This window comes from Trachemys scripta, chromosome 21, assembly GCF_013100865.1.
Source record: "Trachemys scripta elegans isolate TJP31775 chromosome 21, CAS_Tse_1.0, whole genome shotgun sequence".
Taxonomy (NCBI): domain Eukaryota; kingdom Metazoa; phylum Chordata; order Testudines; family Emydidae; genus Trachemys; species Trachemys scripta.
In genome coordinates, this window is record NC_048318.1 from 8,273,090 (window position 1) to 8,295,657 (window position 22,568).

At 49.2% G+C, this 22,568-nt stretch overlaps 1 protein-coding gene across 9 annotated transcripts in view; it reads right to left on the reverse strand.

Annotated features, from left to right (window-relative positions):
* Positions 1–22,568, reverse strand: part of LOC117868524 (opioid-binding protein/cell adhesion molecule) — a 697,025-nt gene that overhangs the window by 305,620 nt on the left and 368,837 nt on the right. For 7 of the 9 annotated variants that reach the window (XM_034754557.1, XM_034754555.1, XM_034754556.1 and 4 more), the window contains exon 1: positions 18,830–19,867. In XM_034754557.1, the coding sequence (XP_034610448.1) occupies positions 18,830–18,996 (167 nt within the window). In that variant the 5' untranslated portion in view covers positions 18,997–19,867. Of the gene's footprint in view, positions 1–18,829; positions 19,868–22,568 lie in introns of those variants that run through there. The other 2 variants (XM_034754558.1, XM_034754552.1) reach the window with 2 other exon arrangements.

Here is a 22,568-nt window from a genome sequence, read left to right on the forward strand (position 1 = left end):
AGTGTAGCATTCTCGCCCTTTTACAGAGGTGGAAACTGAGGCAGAGAGAGCAGAAGTGACTTACACACCTTCACATGGAGTCAGTGGCAAAGATGGGGCGAGAAGCTAGGTCTCCTGATTCCCAGCCCTGTGCCTCTACAGGGATCTCTCTTGATCTGTGTAGACCCTCCCACCCAGCAAGATATACTAAGCAGAGCTGCCAGGTCTTTAAATTAACACTGATACCGTCGGCAGTAATCCAAGGCTGCCAGTGAGTTGAGACGCAGCAGCTGCCGTGGGTTTAAAAGACAGTTACGTACAACGAAACCCAGAATCATGAAAAAAATGTGTCTAATTTCAGGCTGAATCTCAGTTTCACACTATGTTCCTCAAAGACCTGCTAACATTTGCAAACCTTTAGAGTAGCCCTGGCCCAATTTATGGTTTCACCCAGAAATCATTGTTAATCCACCGGTTTGTTGCACTTTCAATGCACTTGCAAATTTTGATTGAGATTTTGGTTTAGTCTGAAACTCAGAAGGGTCAAACTCTACGGGAACTGAAACCAGACCTAATGTCTCTTGTAGGCACTAGAGACAGGACTGAGCTGAGAAGACAGCACTGAATTTTCCTAAACGTCAAGGAAATCTAGGTCCCGTGTTCTGGTTTAGATCATATGCCTTCCAATGATGGCTCCAAGACATGAAACTCTCCTCCAGATCAGAACTTCTCCAAAAACCTGGGGGGTTCAGATCCATGTTCAAGTTCCATACTCAATACCGCTAACCCCCTCGAGAGAAAGTGCTTGGCATTCCCCACAGCTCGCGTGTTTCTCCGCACACCTGAGGTACGTTTCAAACGACAGAAAAGGGCTCCTCGACGTCCCAACTTTCGAAATGCTGCCATTCCCCCACATCTCCTGCCACGTGTTTCAGGCTAAAAGGGGCTGTTTAATCATCCCCAGCAGCCTCTGCTGGGATTCTGATGGCCCCACAGGGCAGCTTAACTGTAACAAGCCAGCTGATCAGAAAAGACATGCACAAGCTCCAGTCTGAAGTGATTTACCACTAAATAATAAACAAAGGGAATCAATAAGTGTCACACGACATTACAGAACCAAACTGGGTCCCATCAGCCCTTCAGCAGAGAGGCAGGAAGCGCGATGCCTGCTCACAGCTCAGGTCTCCTGCGTGCTGCTGGGTTTCCTCCTCCTCTTCAATATCGCACCATATTGCAGACAGCCCCTGATTCTGTGTGGCGCAGGGGCCTGGCAGGGAGGTGCTGGGCACCCAACGCAAGAGTTGGGAGCGCTCAGTGCCTCGCGGGACCAGCCCCCACTGTTTGCAAAAAGAAGCAGCAGCAGCGGGCTGGAGTCTGAGGCTGAAGGGGAAATGGTTTCTGAATGGAAACAGTGTGCTGGGAAGCACCCTGTTAAGTGCAAAAGTGCCACCGTAAGGACTGCGATAGGAGGGGACTTTGCAAGGGCAGGGCAGGATTGAGATGCATTGGCAGAGCAGCGTGACAGGGACAGGCCTGGAGCGAGAGGATGTGCATCGGGTCAGCACCAAGGTGTATCTGAAGAACTAAGTTGGGGGTCAGCACTAAGACGGCTGGCAAAGGCGCAAGACGTGACTGAGGTTATTGGCAGAGCTGTGCTGGGGAGAACATAGAACAGCTGGGGGTGCTGCAGGTGAGGACGGGGGGAATGGGCAGAACTTGGGGGCAAAGAGGGCAGAGATTGGAACAACAGGGGGTGGGTGCTGCAAATGACAATGAAGAATCTTCTCCCCTGCCTGCTCCAAGACCGACACAATTTCATCAGAATCCTAATTTCTGGAATGCTGCTTCTGATCAGGACACCAGGGGAGCAGCAGAAAGTGGATGAGGACAGAGAGACAGAATGCTGTCCCAGTACATCAATCAAGGCATAGCTGGAGAAGTTAATGTACCACTTAGAAGGTGGAACAACTTTTTTTCTTTTTAAAGGGAGGAGATTTCTGCAGACAGGCTGCCCCAGTAATTGATTTACCAAGGCAATAAAAGAAAAAAAAATCAAGGCAAAATGCTCAGACTACATCTCTGGGCGTCTGCAAGTGATGTTTGCAGAGTCTGGGCGGTCCCTCGCTCTCCTTTGAAATCTGTTGTGGTGCTGTTGGGGCTGACCGCAAGTTACCTTGGGCTGTTGGGGGGAGCTAGTAGTGAACTGGCTTTGACCAGACGGGCTGGCTTGCAGCCACTCGACTGAATAAACAAGTAAAGAGATAAGCGAGGCCTCAGACTGTGAAGTGTGGAAACAGGAAGCAATAGTGTTTCCTGCCAGAGCCTGCTTGTGGGTCAATACGCACCCCCTAAGAAAGAGATGGTGATAAAAACGTCTGTGCGAATTGCTTTAGATGAACAATCTCACCTGCGGACCCTGGCCTTGTGGGTGCGCAGGAATCCCCCACGCTGAAGCAGCGCCTGCTACAAGCCCTCAAGGACAAGGCTGGAGGGTCCGGGACTGTCCGTAGCAGAAGGGGGTGTAAGCATTGATTCTTGCTTGCTGGAAAGCACGTATTTAGTAACGCGTGAAGGCTGGAAAGTTTATTATATCTTGGCAATAAAACCAGTTATACTTATGTACCTGGTGTGACTTAATTGAGTGTATCCGAGGCGCCTCTCCCCCCCCCCCAATTTGGCTCAACGGGTGCTTAATTAATCTGCAGGACAGTTTGGAGGTGTTAGCAAGTTCCACAGGATGGTGGCTGGCTCTGTGATAGGTTCCAGAACCCCAACGGCAATTAAATGGAATATAATTGTTGCCCTTTCCGGTCACAAACCTGCTCCCATAACTCTGTAACAGACCTGCCCTTTATGAGACTCTCCTACAGAATGCAAGGAGGTGAAGCTAATAAACAGGCTTTGAGAGAAATTACTCTAAACATAGTTTGGACTTTAATAGAGAACGAGATCGTTTCGACAGGTTGTTAAGACCATCCTATAGAATTCTACAGGCAGCGTGGGAGTCTCTATTAAATTCTATAGGGTGATTCAAAAGCCCTACAGAAAGGCGAACGCTCTATTAAATCCCACAGAACTGTCAGCGTCAGACCTTTGCCATCAGGAAACATTTTACGGACCTGGGTGACATTCCAGAGTGTGGACCTAGCAGCTGTTTGAGCCAGAAGAACAGATGTGACAAAGCTAGGTCCAGTCACAGACCTGACCGTGTCTAAAGCACACACAGGGACGGATACGTTATGCGGGGGATGGCACAGCGAGTCAGTAAAGCTCTGGCTCCGGCTTCGTGGGGTCCTGGTGACAGGTGGGACGCCCCCAAATCTTCTGTGTATTTGACTCCTGTGCATATCCATAGATCCCTGGAATCTTTCACCTTGGAATCCCATGGTGGGGCTGATCCACAGACAAGGAAGAGAGACTGGGATGCTAGAGATACAGGATGCAGGATGGCTGGCAGGCTGGGCACACAGCAGGGCCCTTGGATGGGTGAAGCCCTAAGCAATACAAAGTTACCACAGGCCTAAAGGGAGCCTACTTATGTTACTAATCCACAAAGAGAGTTTCTATTGGGAACTAGGGCTGGAGAATGGCTGCCAGTCGGTGAACCTCGGAAGGTCATCGGGCCAGAAAAGCACAGAGAAACCTGGGTTATCTGAACTGTACCTGCACTAGAGATGAGATCAAGTGGCTACATTCAGGTTCAAGGCAATGTAGTAGGACGAGCTGATCTGGGGGAGCAGGGGTAGGCTGAGCTCATTTGCAAACTCCCAAAACCAAGATCCTAGTTTGTATTTTGCACACCCTTGATATCTGGGGCCTGGTTTCAGGTGTATCTCTAAGCCAAACCTCTCGAGACTGGGATGTCTGACCAGGAACCGCCTTAGAATACTAAGCAGTTGACATAACACTCGGCAGACACTCAGATCTTACAATGGGTAGTATGGAATAAATACCAAGAGCAGGTGAGACTGGATGGGAAGTGGTGAGAGAGGGAGAGCGTGAGCAAGCCAAAGGTTTCCAGTCATGCGAGGCATTTACAGGGGTGCCAGAACAATTTGTATAGTGGGGGTGCTAAAGCCACTGAACCAAACTGTAAACCCTGTCTATGATGGAAGCCACTTCAAGCCAGGAGGTGCAGGAGCACCCCCAGCACCATAGTTCCTGCACCTATGGGCGTTTACCTGCACGCTGAAGCAAGCAACGAAGAGTGGTGAGCCGAGCCAGGGGAGGCGTCACAACAGATCAAGGATTCTCCAGGTACAAGACAAAACTGGTTTTAGAAGCCTAGCAGAAGTGCGCTTAAAGCCTCCAGAGGATATCAATTGAGAGCCTGTCACTTGGTGTCAGGATAACTTTCCAGGCAGCTCTCAGGGCTTGTTAAGTCTCTCTTGCTTGGGCTGCATTGCAGCACCAGTGGCAGGGCTGCCTGAAAGCAGAAGCACTGAAATTGGAGATGAAAAAGACGGATGACTCCTCAGTGCCTCATCCGTTCCCCTCCCCCACCCCCAGCCAGCAATACCCATTCCCCTGCGCTATATTCCCAACTCTCGTGCTCTATCCAGCATGGTTTTCATTGCGATTTGAACAATCAAGCCATTGTCTGCTCCCGTACCTCTTGGGAACAGACAATGGCTTGATTTCATTGTACAGATTCCTCCACCACTTCCCATGGGGCAGGGCTGTTTGGTTTGGAAATATGACCAGAATTGTCTCTATCTGGCAAATCAGGCATCACTTTGGGGGTGGGGAGAGGTGCATCTATTAATTGAACGCTATTGGTTTCCAGGTTGCTCAAAACATGAAGTTAATCCTCTAAAATTCAATGTGAGGGCAAATTATTAGTGACTTTATTGAGTACATCCATTCAGGCTTGAATCTGCAGAACACTCCTGCAGTAACCCTCCCACCACTGGGTCTTCTGCAAAGCCTGGAATGGATTCCTTAGACTGTCTATCCAATTTACTTTGTTTTTAACCAAGAATTTTTGGCAATGTGCAGAATCTTTCTAGGGCATTGGCTCCACTGGTCATTAGCCCCAACTTCAGCCATCAGTGGCCAGCCATTGGGATAGGTGCACCACGGCACACCCATGAGGAAAACCACAATTTACAACAGTTGGTCTTGCTTGATACTTGGGTTGGCTCAATTAGTACAAATCACTCTTGTCTACACTAGGGGTCAGCAACGATGCAGTTGTGCTGGCCACTGATAGCTGGAGTCATGGCTATTCCCTACTGGAAATGAGACCTAGGACACCCAAAACAAAACCACTTTTAAGATAGCATGCCCCGTTTCCACTCAGACACTCTCCTACGCTCTCGAGTATATGGCATTGGTGACGCCTTTGCTGCAATACCATGTCCAGTTCTGGTGACGCACTTTGAAAAGCATGCTGAAAAATTGGAGAGGGTTCTAGAGAAGAACCACAAGAACGGTTCAAGGTCTGGGAAACGTGCCGTACGGGGGGAGGCTTCAGGAGCGCCATCTATTTAATATAAAGATTAAGACGTGATTTAATCGTTGTCGATAAGTACTTACACGTAGAGAGGATTTCTGATAGTAGAAGCTGAAACTGGACAAATGCAAACGAGAAACAAGATGCAAATGTTTAACACTGCGGATAATTAAGCATTGGAACAATTGATGGATTCTCCAACTAGAAGTTACGGGCTTGATGCTGGAATTACCAGATGACGCTCTTTGGCCTGTGTTATGCAGGAGATTAGACTAGATGATCATAGCGATCCCGCCGACCTTAAAATCTATGACTGACTAAACAGCTCCTTCCTCCAGAACGATAACCATTCCAGTTACCTTACACATCCACCAAAGCCGCTCCGCTCCCCCGGCACCCTAACTTCAATGAAGGCTGAATATTCCTCCCGCAGATGTGAGGGAAGCAAGGCTGTTTCAGACAGTGCCAGGATCAGCCAGTATAATAATTACACAGTTAAACATAGTAATTAAAACAAAGCAAAAAAAAAAAAAACTAATCAATTTCACTTAATGGAATATATGTGAACAAGGAGCAAGGCGAGGGAGGGCAGGGTGAGGGAAAGAGAGATCTTATGCGACATGCATACTAACTGCTTCCAAATGAAGCCACTGCTGCAATGAGGCCCAGGCCTGGCTGCTTCCCACAGTAACTTCAAGTCTCCCTGGAAATGGTTCAGGGTACGTCTACACTGCAAAATAAATAAATAAATAATAAAGACCTGGAGCAGGAAGTCTCAGAGCCTGGGTCAACTAACCAGGGCTCATGCTACGGGACTAAAAATAGCAGTGCAAACATTCAGGCTCTGGCTGGAGCTTGGGCTCTGAAAACCTCCCTCCCTAGCCGAGTTTTAGAGACAAGCTCCAGCCCCAGCCCGAATGTCTACACAGCTATTTCTAGCCCGCTGGCAAGAGCCTGAGTCTGTAGACCCAGGATCTGAGACTCGCTGCAGTGTGGACGCAACCTCAGTCCTTTTCCCTCGGAGACCTGTCACTGCATCAGGGCAACCCTTGTGATAGCACAAAAGACTTTAAATCCGGGCTTTAACAGCCCGGATTAAATTAAATGCATCGTAAAGCAGCCTCACTGTTTAAGAGGTAGGTATGGGAGCTTGCTTTCTCCTCTCTGCTAAAGGCTCTCTCTCTATTTATGGAATGATGAGTTGACTGTGGGCTACGCACTTCCTTTTTTTTTTATGTCATCTGATCAAGAGGGTTATAAAACGCGCTGCGGTAATAAACGCGGCGCGAGGAGCCCGCTGCAGAGCATGGCAGAAAAAGGAGATACTGTTGTGAGGATGCGTTATTAATAAATGAAGTAGGGTGATTACAGGGAAGCAGAGCGGGATTCCACAAGCTGGGGCAAAGCAGTGATTTAGGAGGGGCAAAGGATAGAAACACATTTAAGATGCCGAAGCTGGGCTTTAGGGGTCCTGAGGAGTGGGAGGTCGATTGGGGGTCACTGAAATAGCAAAGCCAAGGTTTGTGTTTCTTATCTCTGAAGCTTTATACAGTGACACCATCTTGATTGCACAGAGCGTATGGGTCTGTGTTCGCAGCAAAGTTAGCTTGGGGTCCTGCTAGGGTGTTGCCCCAAACCTCTTTCCCCTCCACTCATCAAAATCACACACATTTGATGGTGCTTTTAACCAGAGCAAGCTGGGTCATTTGGAGCTCCAAGCTAAAGCCTGAGTGAGGCTTTCACATGGGCTGGTAACCCATCCCCTTTGCAGTGAGGCTGCAGGCTAAACCTCTCAAACACTGATAGTCCTCCAAAGTCTTCCCACAATTCCCTCCTGAGGGCCCAGAAGAACAGACAAGTTCTCACACAATTCATGGGAAAGAATCATAGAGCAGCACCGCTTATTGTGGCACAAAGAACCACAGACGGTGGCCCCCGAAGTCCTAACCGACACACATGGTGGAGCGCGGCACCAGTGAGGATGCAGTAACTGGGGTAGGGCTTTGCCGGGTGGCTGCTCAGGCCCAGGTGCGAGTTAATTCTGCAGTGAAGACGTACCTTACACGGCCGGGTTTGTCCTCGGGTGGGGAGGGCAAGGAACCTGGGAAGGGACAGGAGAAGAACTTGGCATGGAAACATGATACAAACACGGGGCTGAGTTGGAGATGAGTTGCAGAATAGACCAATGCCAGAGATGCGAGCTCCTCTGCACAGATAGAGCCTCCGTAGGGTAACTGGTAGTTAGACCAGGAGACTGGCACCTTGAACTGCTGGGTTCTGCTCCTGAGCTTGCCATAAACTTCTTGAGTGACCTTGAGCCCAGTCAAGCCAAGCCCGATTTGCAAGAGTAAGGCGCACGTGCAACTCCTGCTGACTTCAGCGGGAGTGGAGGACCCTTTGAACGTCTGCAAAACAGGTCCTCAACTGCTTTTGTGACTCTGTTTCCCCATCTGGAAAACGGGGACAACCATACCAGACTCACAGGGCCGTCATGGGGCTTCCTCACTTAACGTCTGCGAGGCACTTCAAGGTCCCTGAATGGAAGACACTGTAGGAGCTCAATGCATTTATTATCCCACACTGAAGCCTTCCCTTTCAGGATAAACTGCTCAAGGGTCCGGAAAGCACCTGGCTCTTCCCTGCCCCCCTGTGGGGAGGACGGGGCTCTGGCACATGCACATGGCAAGTGGCAAAGGCCCATGAGAATTATGGCTGAGTTCCCAGGCATGGACTAGGCCGTTGGCTCCTTTTTACAAGCCTTCATGATTATTACCACCTATTTCTTTTTACATTCCTGCCAAAATCCCAACATTAATCTCCCTCGCTCCCGCAAGGCAAAACATGGGTAATTGGATTTATATGGCTTAGAAATTTGTTAGATTTTTTTTAAAAAAAATGTATATACACACTAAATATATAAACAAATAAATAAATAATGACGGGAGGGAAGGCACTGCCCTGCTGTGACGTATCCTGGGGGATGGGTAACAGCAGGCTGGCTTAAACCAAAACCCCATTAATCTTAGCTATCTCCAGCCACCACCTTTCCCTCCTGTCCTCAGGCTAGTTGTGTTGATTACTTGGGTCTGATTTAAGAACTCTCGCCTTCTCGGAGCACTGAACTTTACAAGCTTCCCGTTGTGCACTGCCATTCAAGCTTCAAGCCCTCCTTTCTACTCTCTGTTCCTTTCTTTCTCTTCCACTCTTCCCTCTACTTTACTGCCTCTCTCTCCTTCCAATCCTCCCCTTCTCTTTCTTGCTTGGTCCCTTTCTCCCTTTCCCCAGCTCCCTCACTGGGACACAAAGGAAGCCCCTCCACCACACACAATCCCTTTTTAGATCCTTGCTGCATACACAGCAGGAAAAGAGAAACCTGGATTTCCTCATAGGGAGGGAGAAACCATGAAAGATCCTTCTCCTGCTTAGCTGGAGTCTCCACCCTTCATGGGGCAATTCAAAGGGTCTTAGGGCTTTGTCTAAGTGGGGAAATTGACTAGACTGAGGCATAAGGATTGTTGAGTAATAAGCAATAAGGGTTGAGGAAGTATTCCAGAACAGCTCCCCGCATTGACCCGCTGTCCCAGAATAAAAGTGATTTTATTCCAGAATAAATTACTGTACTCTAGAAGTACACTGATGATTCTGGAATAAAGGCACTTTTACTAACAAAGTGTCAACCCAGTGAGCTATTCCAGAATATTTTATTCAACAATGGCTATGCTAGTCAATTTCTCCATGTAAACAAGCCATTACCCAGGGCTCCTTCCAGCACAAACTGGAAGCAAGCAGCACCCTATTCTGCAATGGACATTTAGCTGCAGGTAATCCACAACATGTTTAGGCAATGGCCATTTTGCACCTTGTTAATCCGATCCCTGCTTCAAGGTATGAGCTGTATCCTGCAAAGGGCAGAACTAAAACTCCGTCCTTCTTCTATATGCAGCACTGCCCAGATGAGGAGAGGACTAGAAAGAGAACCTCATTTCATCAGACAGTCCAGACTAACAGCTGTACTCCTCTTCAGCGGGTATAACGTAGAGCGGGATGGCTATTGCAAAAAATGATTTCCACCACCATTTGTCCAACTACTTAAACAAATTTATTTTCATGGGACTCAATGCCCGTTTGTGTTTGCTTTCCTCCCATATTCTAACGAACAAGTTGGCTGGGGGGAATGTTCATGTAATCAGCCAGTTTTAAGCAAATATTATTATATTAGCATTACTCATGCACCAGAGCCCCGTTTCGCTAGGTGCTGTATGAACGCAGAACCCAAAGATGGTCCTTGCCTCAAGGAGTTTACAGTCTACAGGAGAATATGAATGGAAAACAAATATACAATTAGTATTTGTGAGTATTGGCACTGGAGATCTAACCATTGAGAGTTATGGCTCATCCCACCAGGGAACAGAAAACATGAGATTTACGTGTCCTATTAAATCAGCTTGAACGTCAAATATCCCACAACAAACTGCTCACAACAGACAAAGAACTATTGGCAGGAATTATTCGGTGAATTGTTTTGCATGAATAAAATTGGAGAAAAACTGCACTCCACCCACAGATAACTGGCAAAAGGGGTGGGGGGGAGGGAAGAGGTGAAATTCACTGAATTAGTTATTCCTTATGAATTGTCTCCTTGACTATAGTATCTAGATTATCATTTAAAATAATACATGTGGCTGTTGTATGAGGTATCCTTACTTTAGGGTTGAGGGAAAACCAAATAAATTCAGGAAATGGAAAAAAAAAATCGAGATTCAAAAGACAAACTATGAAAGAAGGTAGTGGAACCAAGAAAGGCTTCAGAAGATGGAAATTGGAACAGCAAGGGTTCTGTTGGGCCCTGTCATAACTATAAAGGGAAGGGTAATAGCTGTCCTGTGTACAGTACTATAAAAATCCCTCCTGGCCAGAGACTCCAAAATCCTTTTCCATGTAAAGGGTTAAGAAGCTCAGGTAACCTGGCTGGCATCTGACCTAAAGGACCAATAAGGGGACAAGATACTTTCAAATCTTGGGGGGGGAAGGCTGTTGTTTGTGTTCTTTGTTTGAGAATGTGTTCGTTCTCGGGACTGAGAGGGACCAGACATCAATACAGATTCTCCACATCTTTCTAAACAAGTCTCTCCTATTTCAAACTTGTAAGTAAATTGCCAGGCAAGGCGTGTTAGTTTTCCTTTGTTTTTCTCAACTTGTAAATGTACCTTTTACTAGAGTGTTTATCTTTGTTTGCTGTACTTTGAACCTGAGACTAGAGGGGAGTCCTCTGAGCTCTTTAAGTTTGATTACACTGTAAAGTTGATTTCCATACTGATTTTACAGAGATGATTTTTACCTTTTTCTTTAATTAAAAACCTTCTTTTTAAGAACCTGATTGATTTTTCCTTGTTTTAGATCCAAAGGGGTTTTGGATCTTGATTCACCAGGAGTTGGTGGGAGGAAGGAGGGGGGATGGTTAATTTCTCCCTGTTGTAGATCCCAGGGGGGGTTGGAACTGATTCACCAGGAGTTGGTGGGAGGAAGGAGGGGAATGGTTAATTTCCCCTTGTTTTAAATCCAAGGGGTTTGGATTTGTTTTCACCAGGGAATGGGTGAAGGTTTTTCAAGGCTTCCCAGGGAGGGAATCCATTGAAATGGTGGCAGCCGAACCAGAGCTAAGCTGGTAGTTAAGCTTAGAAGTTTTCATGCAGGTCCCTACATTTGTACCCTAAAGTTCAAAGTGGGGATCCAGCCCTGACAGGCCCCAATTTCCTTTTGTGGCGTTAACTCCTAAGCCCTTTCCAGAAACAAAGACTAGAGCTCTAGGAACCATGCATATGTCCAGACAAACGCAGCTATTACCATCTTCAGTCCAGGGGAGTTTATTGTGCCTGCGGAAGATTTAGTGTATTCCACAGCAAAGGGATTACAAAAAATCTATTCTGAACCTCTGTAACTGAATATTGCTGCTTCCAACTATTTCAGATGAATAAAGCTCAAGTGTCAAGTGTTTGGAGCTGTGTGTGGCTGCTGGCTTTTCACTAGCAAGAAATGCAGGCCTTGCTAGAACTTAAATCGTATTCCTCATAGAACAGCAAACAACTCTTGCTCTTTCTTTTCTATGAAGCCAGAAGAGATCTGCTGCATTATGCAAAGCAGATTTTAAAGCAAAGACTGTTGTTCCAGTTTTCTGGTTGCAATTTCACTGACTCCAGGTCTCCACTCACGCACTTCCTCCTCCTGTCTGTTGTATTCTACCCAACCCCCCGGATAATGTTCAGACAAAGAGAGCAGGTCTGATCTGGTACCCAGGGCAGCCAGTGGGAAAGCACCCCTTGTCTTCATGGTGCAGCATCAGGCCCAGAGAGGGGTGTTGGCAGAATCAGTGGCTAAACTTTATTGAGGAATATGTTCCAAAGGCCTGAACTAAAGCTGAATTCATTGGGGCCCAGATCCTCAAAGGTACTTAGGTGCCTAAATTGGGACCTAAAGGTCTTGCCATTGACTGCAATAGATGTTGGATCAGATCCCGAGTGAATTAGAGCCATTGACTTCAGTGGGAAGTTTGCCCAAGTGTAAAACCAGAGCGCCTGATTCTGGATTAAGATGTGAGTAAGGATGGCAGAGCCTGGCCCGCAGTGAGGACTTTGGGATTTTGCCCACAGTGTGTAAAACTCTTTAGCATCTGTCAGGAGCTATAGAAACATTAGACATTCCTCTCATTGCTACCTCTCGCGCTTCATCCCCTAACATTAGAGATGGAACCTAGCTGCAAAGTGTGAATGAGAATTTCAAACATTCCACAGTGCATGAGTCCAGGGGGCTGGGTACGGGCAGTACCTTTCAGCTGCAGTTCTGTAATAGCACTTGTTTCGATGCAACAGGTTGGCACAGAGGGGAACTCTCCTTCACCCCCATGCCCTTTCTCCAAGACCCAGACAATGGCTCTGATATTACAGTTAAATTAGTGGGCACTGTAATTATACCTATCACGAACAGATAAGACAAGTTAAATACCAGCTACCTAGGGGGAAATTATTATGCCAACGAGGAGGAACCAAATGCCAGAACCCATGGCTGTAATTTCATTGACTCGCCAATTACAGCTCCTACATGCAGGGAGCTCTACCTTGGAAATGGCAGGTATATATTTAGCTGCTTTGGGAAACTTTTGGGGGGAGTAAGGGGGGCAGTGACAGAGCAGGGCCTCGTTAATCTGGCCTTCATTAATCCCCATGCTTTTCGCATTGGCACACAAAAAGCAGCAGGCAGCACAGATTTAATAGCAGTGACGTTGCTGCTGTGCAAATTTTTTGCTCTATCTAGGACTTTTCATCCATATAGCCCAGTGGTGGCGAGTGTCATTAGCCCCATTTTACAGCTGGGGAAACTGAGGCACAGAGGCGGACAGTAGCTTGCCTAAGATTAATGGCAGAACCAGGAATAAATCCCAGGTCACCCGCCTCCCAGACCAGTGCCCAAATCCATTGGTCCATATTGCCTGTTTGAAGTAGTCTTATATTACCAAACCTCATCATGTGCTAGGAAATAGGCTTCAGTAGTGTATTGTACAAAACAATGAAGCACTGTCAGAAATAATGAAAACTATAATAGCAAAAAATAAACAAAGGAACCATGTCTCATGATGTTTTATCCTGGTGTTTGCTTTTTAATTGGGTTCATTCAGATACTCACTAAGTTGTGAAATTCAGTGAATCACAAAGTCTTCCGTGTGAATTAGCAAGGATCTATTGTTTCTTTAGTTTTTAAATGACCAAGGGTTGTGGAGGCTAAGGTTTCACTGGGAGTGAATGGGGCAGAAATCTGACTTTTAAACTTTCCTTTAAATATGGGAACAATTCAGCATTGTGCGTCTGTATTTTTTGTTAAATAAAAATGCTTGGTGCTTATGTGTCGTGCATTTCATCCAAGGATCTCAGAGCATTTTATAACTGTTAAGGAATTACTTTGCATAACCTCCTCTAGGAACTAGGTGCTGTGAGCCCCATTTTACAGATGGGGAAACTGATGCATGGAGAGGTAAAGGAACCTTCCCAAGGTCATAGCACAGCAAGTCAGTGGCAGAGACAGAAACAGAACTCAAGCATTCTGTCTCTCCGCTGTTACAGTGCTTACTAGAGCACACTTTCTTTGCCTTTATAAATGGGCTATTATTTCTTAATAATAATAAGAAGAAATATTATTTCTTTATTCCTATAAAGCCTTGAATATTCTGCTGTTGCTTTATGTCTTTATGTGACGAGACTTGACCCAGCTCAGTTAGATGGGACTTTTGAGGTAGCACCACTGCAGGACCTCAGTTTCTGTGCGGTCTGTGCGTGGTCAGAGTGCATGTCATTACTTTGGAGAGAACTTCTTTGTCACTAAGGGCTGCCAATACCAGAGCGGCGCAGGGACGGACTGCTAAAGTCAATAAGCTAGATAAATTGCCATTATTGTGGTAAATGTTAAAGTCAAATAAGAATGGGAATCTACCATAAACCACACTGCATTGCTTATCTTGCCAGCAAACCAGCCTTTTATAATAGACACCAGTACAGTCCAATCGGTATTTGGATGGGATAATTCCAGGGAGTACCTGGGTACTACAGGTAGAAATGTTGGTAATTCAGTAGGTGGCACTCGCTCCAGCATGGGGGTGGGATACACTGTGTGACTGGAAATGGGGTTTCAGATGAGATATACAACTGCGGCCCTGAGCACATGGTTATTCAAGATTCCACAGCACTTTCCACAAGAATGGGAACATTACCCCTTGCGTCCTGACCAAATTCCAACTAGGTAATAAAATTCTTACTTTTAGTTTCAAGCAAATTTGTGGGTTTTCCTTTCCTGTTCTCACTGCTATGTAGTGATCATTTCTGTGGGCTACTAAACAGCTACTGTGCTTCACACCAGAAGTGGCTGCATTTCAGCAGTTGGTAACGCATTGGCGGTTTGTTTGATTTTATCCATAGTGTATAGACCGACTGCAAACCACTTGGAGTTTCTTTGAGATGCAAAGTGTTTAAATGTACTAAGGGAATTGTTTGTTCTTAAAACAAAACAGCAAGTTATCCATTAAAATATGAGAATGGTTTTACAGCCATGATCTAAAGTGACACTGGAAGCTGCCAGTAGATGGAGCCATAGATTATGCAAGGGATCTCTAGGAAGAAAAAGCAGAGAGAGAGATTCAGGAGCAGGGGAGCACTAAGTTATTGCTTGTCTGTATGGAATCTTCATTTGCCCCCCCAGAAAAGCCGGAAGTCCTGCTCTCCATTGTAGATCTCATTTCTTCTATTACCCTGGTCGCTTTTTCAGCACTGTATGCATTTAAAGGACTGATCCAGAGTGGTGATGAGCTTCCATAAGTCCATTAAAGCCAACAGGGAGTTCCAGGTGCTCTGCACCTCTCAGCATCAGGCCTTTCTGCATTATCATTTTAAAAGGGACCTTCTGGGTGAAAACTAAAAAGTGCATTTTCAGGGCTTACAGGAATACATGAGCTGGCATCTCTGGACCCTGGTTTGTGAAACTGCTGGAAGGCCCTACAAGTCCTCTCGTTACTGGAAAAAGAAACCTCTAACTTCTCTTTTAAAGCATCAGTCTCCTAACTGGATAGCTGTCAATGCCACCTCCCTCCACAATCTGGATGTGGACTCTGCATATCATGCCAGGATCACATCAGAGACTGTGCACGCTGGAGGACTACTGCAAGTTGGCATCAATACATAATGCAGTGAGTCTCCGAAGTCTGTTTTAAGGGCATCACTGCTTTCCTGTCCCATGGGGGAAGGACGTTCTAAAATCTGAATGGCATGCATCCCACTGCACTGTCTTCTGGGATACTGCAGCCTGTTGCATGGTGAAGCCACAAATCAATGTCAGATGCACCCCAATGCACCCCCTCCCTGAAACTGCATCTCAGTATCACATGCATCCCTGATACCCTGTCTCCAGCAAGATATTGCGGTCTGCTGTACAGGGCTGCTGCAAATCAGCACCAGCTGCATCCTTGATATATCGTCTCCCGCAGGATATTGCAGCCTGCTCAGCGCTGATGCAAATCATTTCCCACTACATCCCTGATACACCATATCCCTGCAAAACGCCGCAGCCCGCTGCAAGGCTGCCGGTGCCACATCTCAGGTAAGGACCAACGCCACGCCACATTATCTGAGGGAAGCGGAAGGTTCACTTTAAAGATGAATTGCACGTGTCTGTCTCAGAGAGCCGGATTGAGCTGCAACCGCTGCTTTCAGCAATGAAGGCCCTGGCAGTCTAGGATTGTTCCTACCGTCAGTGGAGTTCTCCCGTGTGATGGCAATAACCCAGCTCCAGAGAGTGCTAAGGCTGTGCTTTCCAACACACGTACTGATCATTCTGCGCAGTGGAGCCCCTGGGAAGGGAAGTGGCACCATGGTGGAGCACAGCAGGGAGCCCTGGCTTTGATAGCCTCCCAGGGCCCCCGTTAGACAAACCATTCCCTGAGAGGTCCACTGGGTTAAGCTGATTAATGAAGAGCCTGTGGGCACGATGGGCTAGCATAGACACTGCTAGGGGGTCCTGAATCTTCATTAGCTCACTGAGCAGCTAATTGTCTTCTAGGGGCTGGCACCCAGGCGACAGGGAAAAAATTCAAAAGGGAGCCTGGCAAGGCCAGCTGGAAGTGGGGCTGGCAGGAGCCTGGCAAGCAGTTATCATGGAAAGGCATGAGGAGAGCGGCACACAATTCCTGTGGCAGGGCTCCCAGCGATACCACCACCAAAGCAAGTGCAAGGGACTGACAGGGAAGTGGCTCACTGCAACGAGAGTGGCTGGGGATAGAAGGGTGGAAAGGGCAGAGTGTGGAAATGGGGAAAGTGGAGAAGAGGCATGCGGTGACGAAGAGACAGGGGATAAAGAGGGGGAGGTTGAAGAGACGGAGAGATAAAGGGCAAAAAAAAAAGATGAAAGGAGCGAGAGACTGATAAAGGCTGAAAAGCCCAACAGCTATGGGGCTGGATTCTTCCCAACCATTCCCGTTCCCAAGGCCAGCTGCCGCAAGTGCCAGCCTCACAGCAGGCAACCAGGCCAGAGCCTCAAAAAGTAGATCAAAGTTGGCCCTCTGGTGGTGGAAATCAGAGAGTGCATCCGAGATAGCATCAAATCATATGGATCCCTAAAATTTAAGTTATTAGACCAAGAGGTATGTTCCCAGTGGTTTAAAACCAAGAACCCTAAAAGAAAATGGCTTTACATTTTGAACATATGATCCTCTCCCTGTTAGATTTGCAGCCCTAACATCACAGCACTTTGCTAGGGCATGAGAACCTGAAAGTTTACTAACTAGTCTGCCTCCGTTTTTCAGGCTGGGAGAAATTCAGAAAACCACCAAGCAGCATCCAGGGTGAAAGGACAATGAGATTTTTAACCATCTTAGGTTAATTATCTCAGAGGCTATATTATTGGGAGCAAAACGGAAATTGTGCCTTTTGCTTTTTAACCTGCGTCCCTTTAATCACAAATTGTAAACCATCCCGGCTTGAGCTGGGCAGACCTCAGGGAGAATCTGACCCTGAAGATGATAGAGCACAAAAGGGAGCTGTGGTGGTGGACTCTGACTGGCCTGCAGAAAGTATGTTTATTTCAGAGCCAGAGGGTTGAGCACTGGAGTCTTGAGTTCTAACCCAGGTCCTAACCCCAATTCCCCTATGTATGACTGTATGGGTGGCACTTTGCCTCTGGATTTCTGTTCTGTTTGTTCTTTCTTCTCAGAAGAGTATGTGCGGGCTCATTAGCTAATTTTGGGAATGAGCATTTGGAAAGGGGCAGTGGTGTTGCGGGTCCTGTTTTAACAAGGCCACTGTCTGAATGGCAGGGTGCGATATGTCCATCTCCCTCCGGGGGCCCCTCTGCCCATGAAGCAGGGAGATGACAGACCAGGAAGCAGATAGGTAAATGGGGCAAAGCCCCCATTAAACGGGCAGGGCTTATCAGTCACTCTTCTCGGAAACACAGCCCCACCACCCCATTATGCTCTGAACTCAGCATCCTTTTGGTAGTGACCCCCCAGCATGGGGCATCAGCTGGGATAGAACCCAGGCCCTTCAGCATCTCTGCTGCCTAAACTTAAAGGCGGAAATGCCAGCTGGCAATCGTAGTAGGCTCTTATCCCCTATGTGGGTCAGCTGCTAGAGGAGGATATGATGACACACTTAGCCTGCATGTTGCTCCCCCTTGTGCCAGTTTGGGAGGAAGAATTGCTTACTGGAGCCCTGCCGTTCTTGGTGTATGGAAGGAAGCAGGCGGGCTAGTGTGGTGGAGCGGTATCACAGACTATTTGGCATTCGAGACGGGGCAGGAGAATACAAAGTTCTTAGGACCTGTTTGTTTAAGATCCGTACGCAAAATCCACACCCCACCACGGACACTTCATGCCGCACGGAAAAACACTGGACCTGCTATCTGTGGTCAGATAGACAGGTACTGAACTGGCTGTCTCTGCTGTGCCGAAACCACGCGCCCACAGCACGCCGGGCACACCTGTAACTCGCCGAGGAAAGGCAAAGGGATGCTCTGCTGTACTGCCTCGTGTAGAAGCGGCCCATCTGCATATAAGTTGCCTGCATTTCTTTTGCAGCAAACAGCGTAAGGTAAAACATCCATCAGAATTCATAAGATGCACCCCCGGAGTAAAAGATTGATTTGATGTTAACAGATGTGTGCAGAGAATATAAAGTGATCAAGGCAAAATACTGACATCTCCGGAGGCATCACAGCCCTGGAAACCGGTTAGAAATGCAGACTGGTATAGATACACAGGCAATACAGAGCCCTGATACTCACCCCACCTCGCCTCCCACACACATACACACAACTTTAGGAAGAGAACTGGAGTGTCAGCCAGCGCAAGCTCACTGTCTGCCACCTAAACCCAATTGCCAGCTCACTGTCTGGCACCAGCGTTCTCCTGCCAGCTCCACTGTGACACCGCCCAGCACCCACGTTTCACTGCAACCCCTCCATCTGGCACCCACGCCCCAGTGCCGAAGAAACAACAGAACGTCCCCTCTTCGTTCCTTTAGACGCCCTGGCACTCTATGCAGAGACACCCCCGTCACCGTGTCAGCAACCCCCACTCCCAGCTCACGGGGCCCCAGCTCCGAAGCCCCTGACTCAGCATCGTATGTTCCTCCCTGACTCGGGGGTCTCACCCCACCCCATTCACGACAAACCCTCTCAACCTGTTTTTACAGGAGAAACGGTCAGAGCCAAGGCTTAGCCCGGTTGCCATGTGGCATCGAAAGCCCCTGGCTCCGCGGACTGGTTCCACTCCTACACGGCCCCTCCTGGCATGCACCTGGGGCCGGAGCACCCACAGAGCGACACCCCTGTAAATACCCAGAGAAAAAAAACATCTGCTCCTACCTGAGGGTGGCACTCTCCCCTTGTCTGACGGTCACGTTGTCCATAGCTTTGGGGAAGGTGGCATCTCCGCTGCGCACGGGCACTCCTGCGGGCACAAGGAAGAGCAGCCTGAGACAGAGGACGACGAGGCACCTCCAGGGCACGACTAAGCACCCGCCGACCCCCATCCTGGGCAGCGGGGACTTTCCAAAAGGCCAGAAACACACCCGACAAGGCAACCAGGAGAAACGGGGGGGAAACCAGGCAAACAGGGTGGGAGCGCAGGGCAGGCACGGAGCTCCTCGGAGATTAGCAGCGCCCCTGGCAATCCAGCCTCGGCGAACCGAGCATCCGGAGGGAGTCCCCAGTATTCCTTGGGCGAGGGAGGAGGAAGGGAGCACCGGGGGGGCGGAGGAAGAGGAGGAGGGAAGGTGCCGAGCGAGAGATGAAGGTCACGGATCTCTCTCTGCTCCAGACGCTACTTTAAGATTCAGCTGGGCACGCGCTGCGGAGATCTGGCCTCAAAAGTTTATCACCCGAGGAGGACGCGTGAGGCTCTCCGGCAAGACAGGGAGCGGTGGCTGTCAAAACCGGGCTGGTGCCGGGCAGGAGCGGGCCCGGGGGGGTGGGAAGAAAAGGAAGGAGCAGGAGGAAAAAATAAAGAAAAGCCCCCAAAAAACTGCTTCTGTCGCAAGATCAAAACTTCCCTGCGGAGCAGCGGAGTCTGGTGCTAGCGGCTGTCGCACAGCGCAAGGCAAAGCCAGGCTGGCGCGCTCCAGCCGCCCGGGCTCGGCTGCGCTCTCCGGCGGGCGCGGGGCGCGGGGAAGGAGCCCGGCTGGCCCCGGCTCTGCTCAGCGAGGGGAGGACGCAGCGGCCGGCGGGAGGCGAGAGGCGCGCAGGAGAGGCGCGCAGGAGCCGGCGGCTGCCCCCACTTTCAGCAGCCCAGCTGCGCGCTCCCTCCCGGCCGGGAGCATCGCCTCGGAGCTCGCCCGCCCGGGCGCTGCCTGCCCGGGGTTGTCATGGCAGCGACTCCATCACTGACCAGCGCCCGGGCTCCGGCCCCGCCACACTGAGCCGCGCGCGCGGAGCTGCTGCGGGGCTCTCCCACTTTAACCCTGCCCGCGCCGGGCTGCCTGGTGCGGTGCAAGCGCTAGGCGCCGGCTGGCTCTGGGCTCCCGCAGAGGCGGCATCACTGAGCCAGGGGACCACCTGCCTCTTCCACCCCCGTTAACCATCGCAGCGCCAGGCATAGCAGCTGGGGGGGGGGGGGGGGGGGGGTGAGAGAGAGAGAGTGTGTGTAATTAAACCATTCCTGCAGCTGCAGCAGGGACCCCCCTGAGACGAATAAATCTCCCACCCTGCAGGCATCAGCGCTGGCTGCTGGGTTTACAGTAGGGCACCACACAACTATGAGACCCAGGCTGTCCCCGCTCCTACATAAATCACCCCAGCTTAGGCAGCTGGTGGGCTGGGACCACGCCCGTGCTGTATTGTCTCGCGGTTTCCTTGTGCTCTGTCCGGATCCATCTGTTGTCTCTAGTTTTCTATTTTGTTTGCACAGGGACCGGCTTTTCTTTCTGTTTGTACAGCGCCTAGCACCATGGGGTCCTCGTCCATGTCTGAAGCTGCTAGGTGCAACCACAATACAAATAAATAATAGCCCGCTACCAAGCACCTGCTCGGCTTCTCCCACACCCCTGGTATCTTCTGCTTCCTCCCTCTCCATGCCCTCCAGCATCCCTCCTGCATACCCCGTCTGTGCCCCAAGCACCCCATTTCCTCTCTGCCTCCCCCAGGCATACAGACCCCAGCCCTGGCCCCCCTGGCCTCACCTACCCCACACATACGGTGCACCTGAATGCAGATCCCCCTAGCCCTCCCTGTCATGTAAGCACAGGGTTCCCCTTGCCATGCCTTCCCCTTCGCCATCCAAGCAAGTTCTTCCCTTTGTGCTGCCAGGCACTGACCCAAAGGAGATGCTCAGGGCTTTTCATCCACCCCTCGTGGCCCAGTACATCATCAACCAGCCCATGCCAAGGATCACCCAGCATGCACACAGGGCTCAGAGAGCCCCCTGCATGGCACCTGTTCCACAAGGCCCGAGATAGCTCAGCTCAGACCCCCTGCCAACAGGCTGCTGACCAGGTGATGTTTTAATTGCCTGCCTGCAAAATTAACCCCTGCCGAGCAGACTCGCCTGTGGCCAGCTCTCTGTTAACACCTGTTAGATTTCTCCCTCTGATGGAACCCACTGGGTCAGCGGTCAGATGGCGCATCTGAGGATGTGTTACCTACTCCACGAGATGTGGGGTATACTGATGCGGGATGATCTGGCCAGTGAAGGGAGTTCTAGCTGCTTTACTATGCCTCTGTGTGCCTTCCCTAGACTGGGGGTGTGACGGGAATGAGTCAAGTTCCAAATTTAGTGGTTACAATTTCCTGACTATGGCTAGAGACTTGGGAGCTTTTAGAGTCCTTAAAGGTCCCCTAAAGTCTGGGGGGTGGGAAGGGGCGGGTGCTAAGGTTTGAGGAGCTTTGAAATGGAAAGGACCCTAGAAGTATGTGTACGTGTGAGAGAGGATCCCTGGCATCGCTCAGGTCTTTCGGAATAATCTGGCCAGCAAGATCAATTTCTATCTTGCATTGAAATGTCACGACCCTAAAGACACAGTACTAGCCAAGGGCTTAATGCTGCAGGGACTCACACTGGCTCAAAGCAAGAGCTATGGCTGAGAGATGCTGACTACGTCATATGGATAAATAGGGCAGCCGGGCCTGATGAAACTAGGCAGAGGCTGGGCTTTCCATCCAAAGGTGGCATAGCTCTTAAAAATATGTTTGCTTCACCTCAAACATTCAAGTTGGCTTAAGTCCACTTAAGCGGGGTCACTGACGGCTCAAGGTAACTGAGAGACTGGCCTGCTGCCCCTGCCAGATCACCCCAGGCATCAACACAGGGGAAATGCATATGGAGCTGCTGAGAGGAAGGATAAACCACAAACCAGCTGCACCTCGGCCCTACGTATGGAGATGGAGTCCATCGAGCACGTACCAGTGCAAGGACTGGGTTGACTGGAGTGATTGCTGCTGCAGGGGCTTTCCGGTCTGTTGGGTAAATTGGTGTTTACCCCTTGGGATAGGAAGCTGTTGACACACAGTGCATGTTTCTGAAATAACGCTGAAATGGGTGTAATGCATACAAGGGGAAGATTGAACTGAGATCCTGCCTCAGTACATGTCTACCTTCGAAAGGGCTGAGCCAGCCTCCAGAGATAAGAATACGCATGACTGGATGGATGGCCACAGACAGGGAGGAATGGATAGATAGACAGATAACTCCCTTCTATCTATAGCTGGGCATGTGTGTGAGGGACGGGGGAGGAGAGAGAGAGAATGTTATACATATTTATGTAACAAAAACCTGCCTAACTGGGTATTTACCCAATGGAGTGGAACGACTGTGAAGGAGACTGCAGCTTATTCGCCTAAACCAGACTCACCCCAGGGGCTGTTTTGGACACAGAAGAGCAGGAAGCACAAGCAGATTAAATGTGGAATGGTGGATCCATGTGATATTAGAGTTGGGGGTTGAGCCAAGTGATTGAGGGGAGATAAAAAGTTGACCTAACCTCTATTCTTTTCCAAACTTGCAGAGTTTAGACAAGAAGATAACCTTTCTCCACTCTGGCTAACCAACCTTCAGTGCCTTTTTGCCCCACTAACCTTCATGCGCCTCCTACCATCCTTCATATTTCCAGCT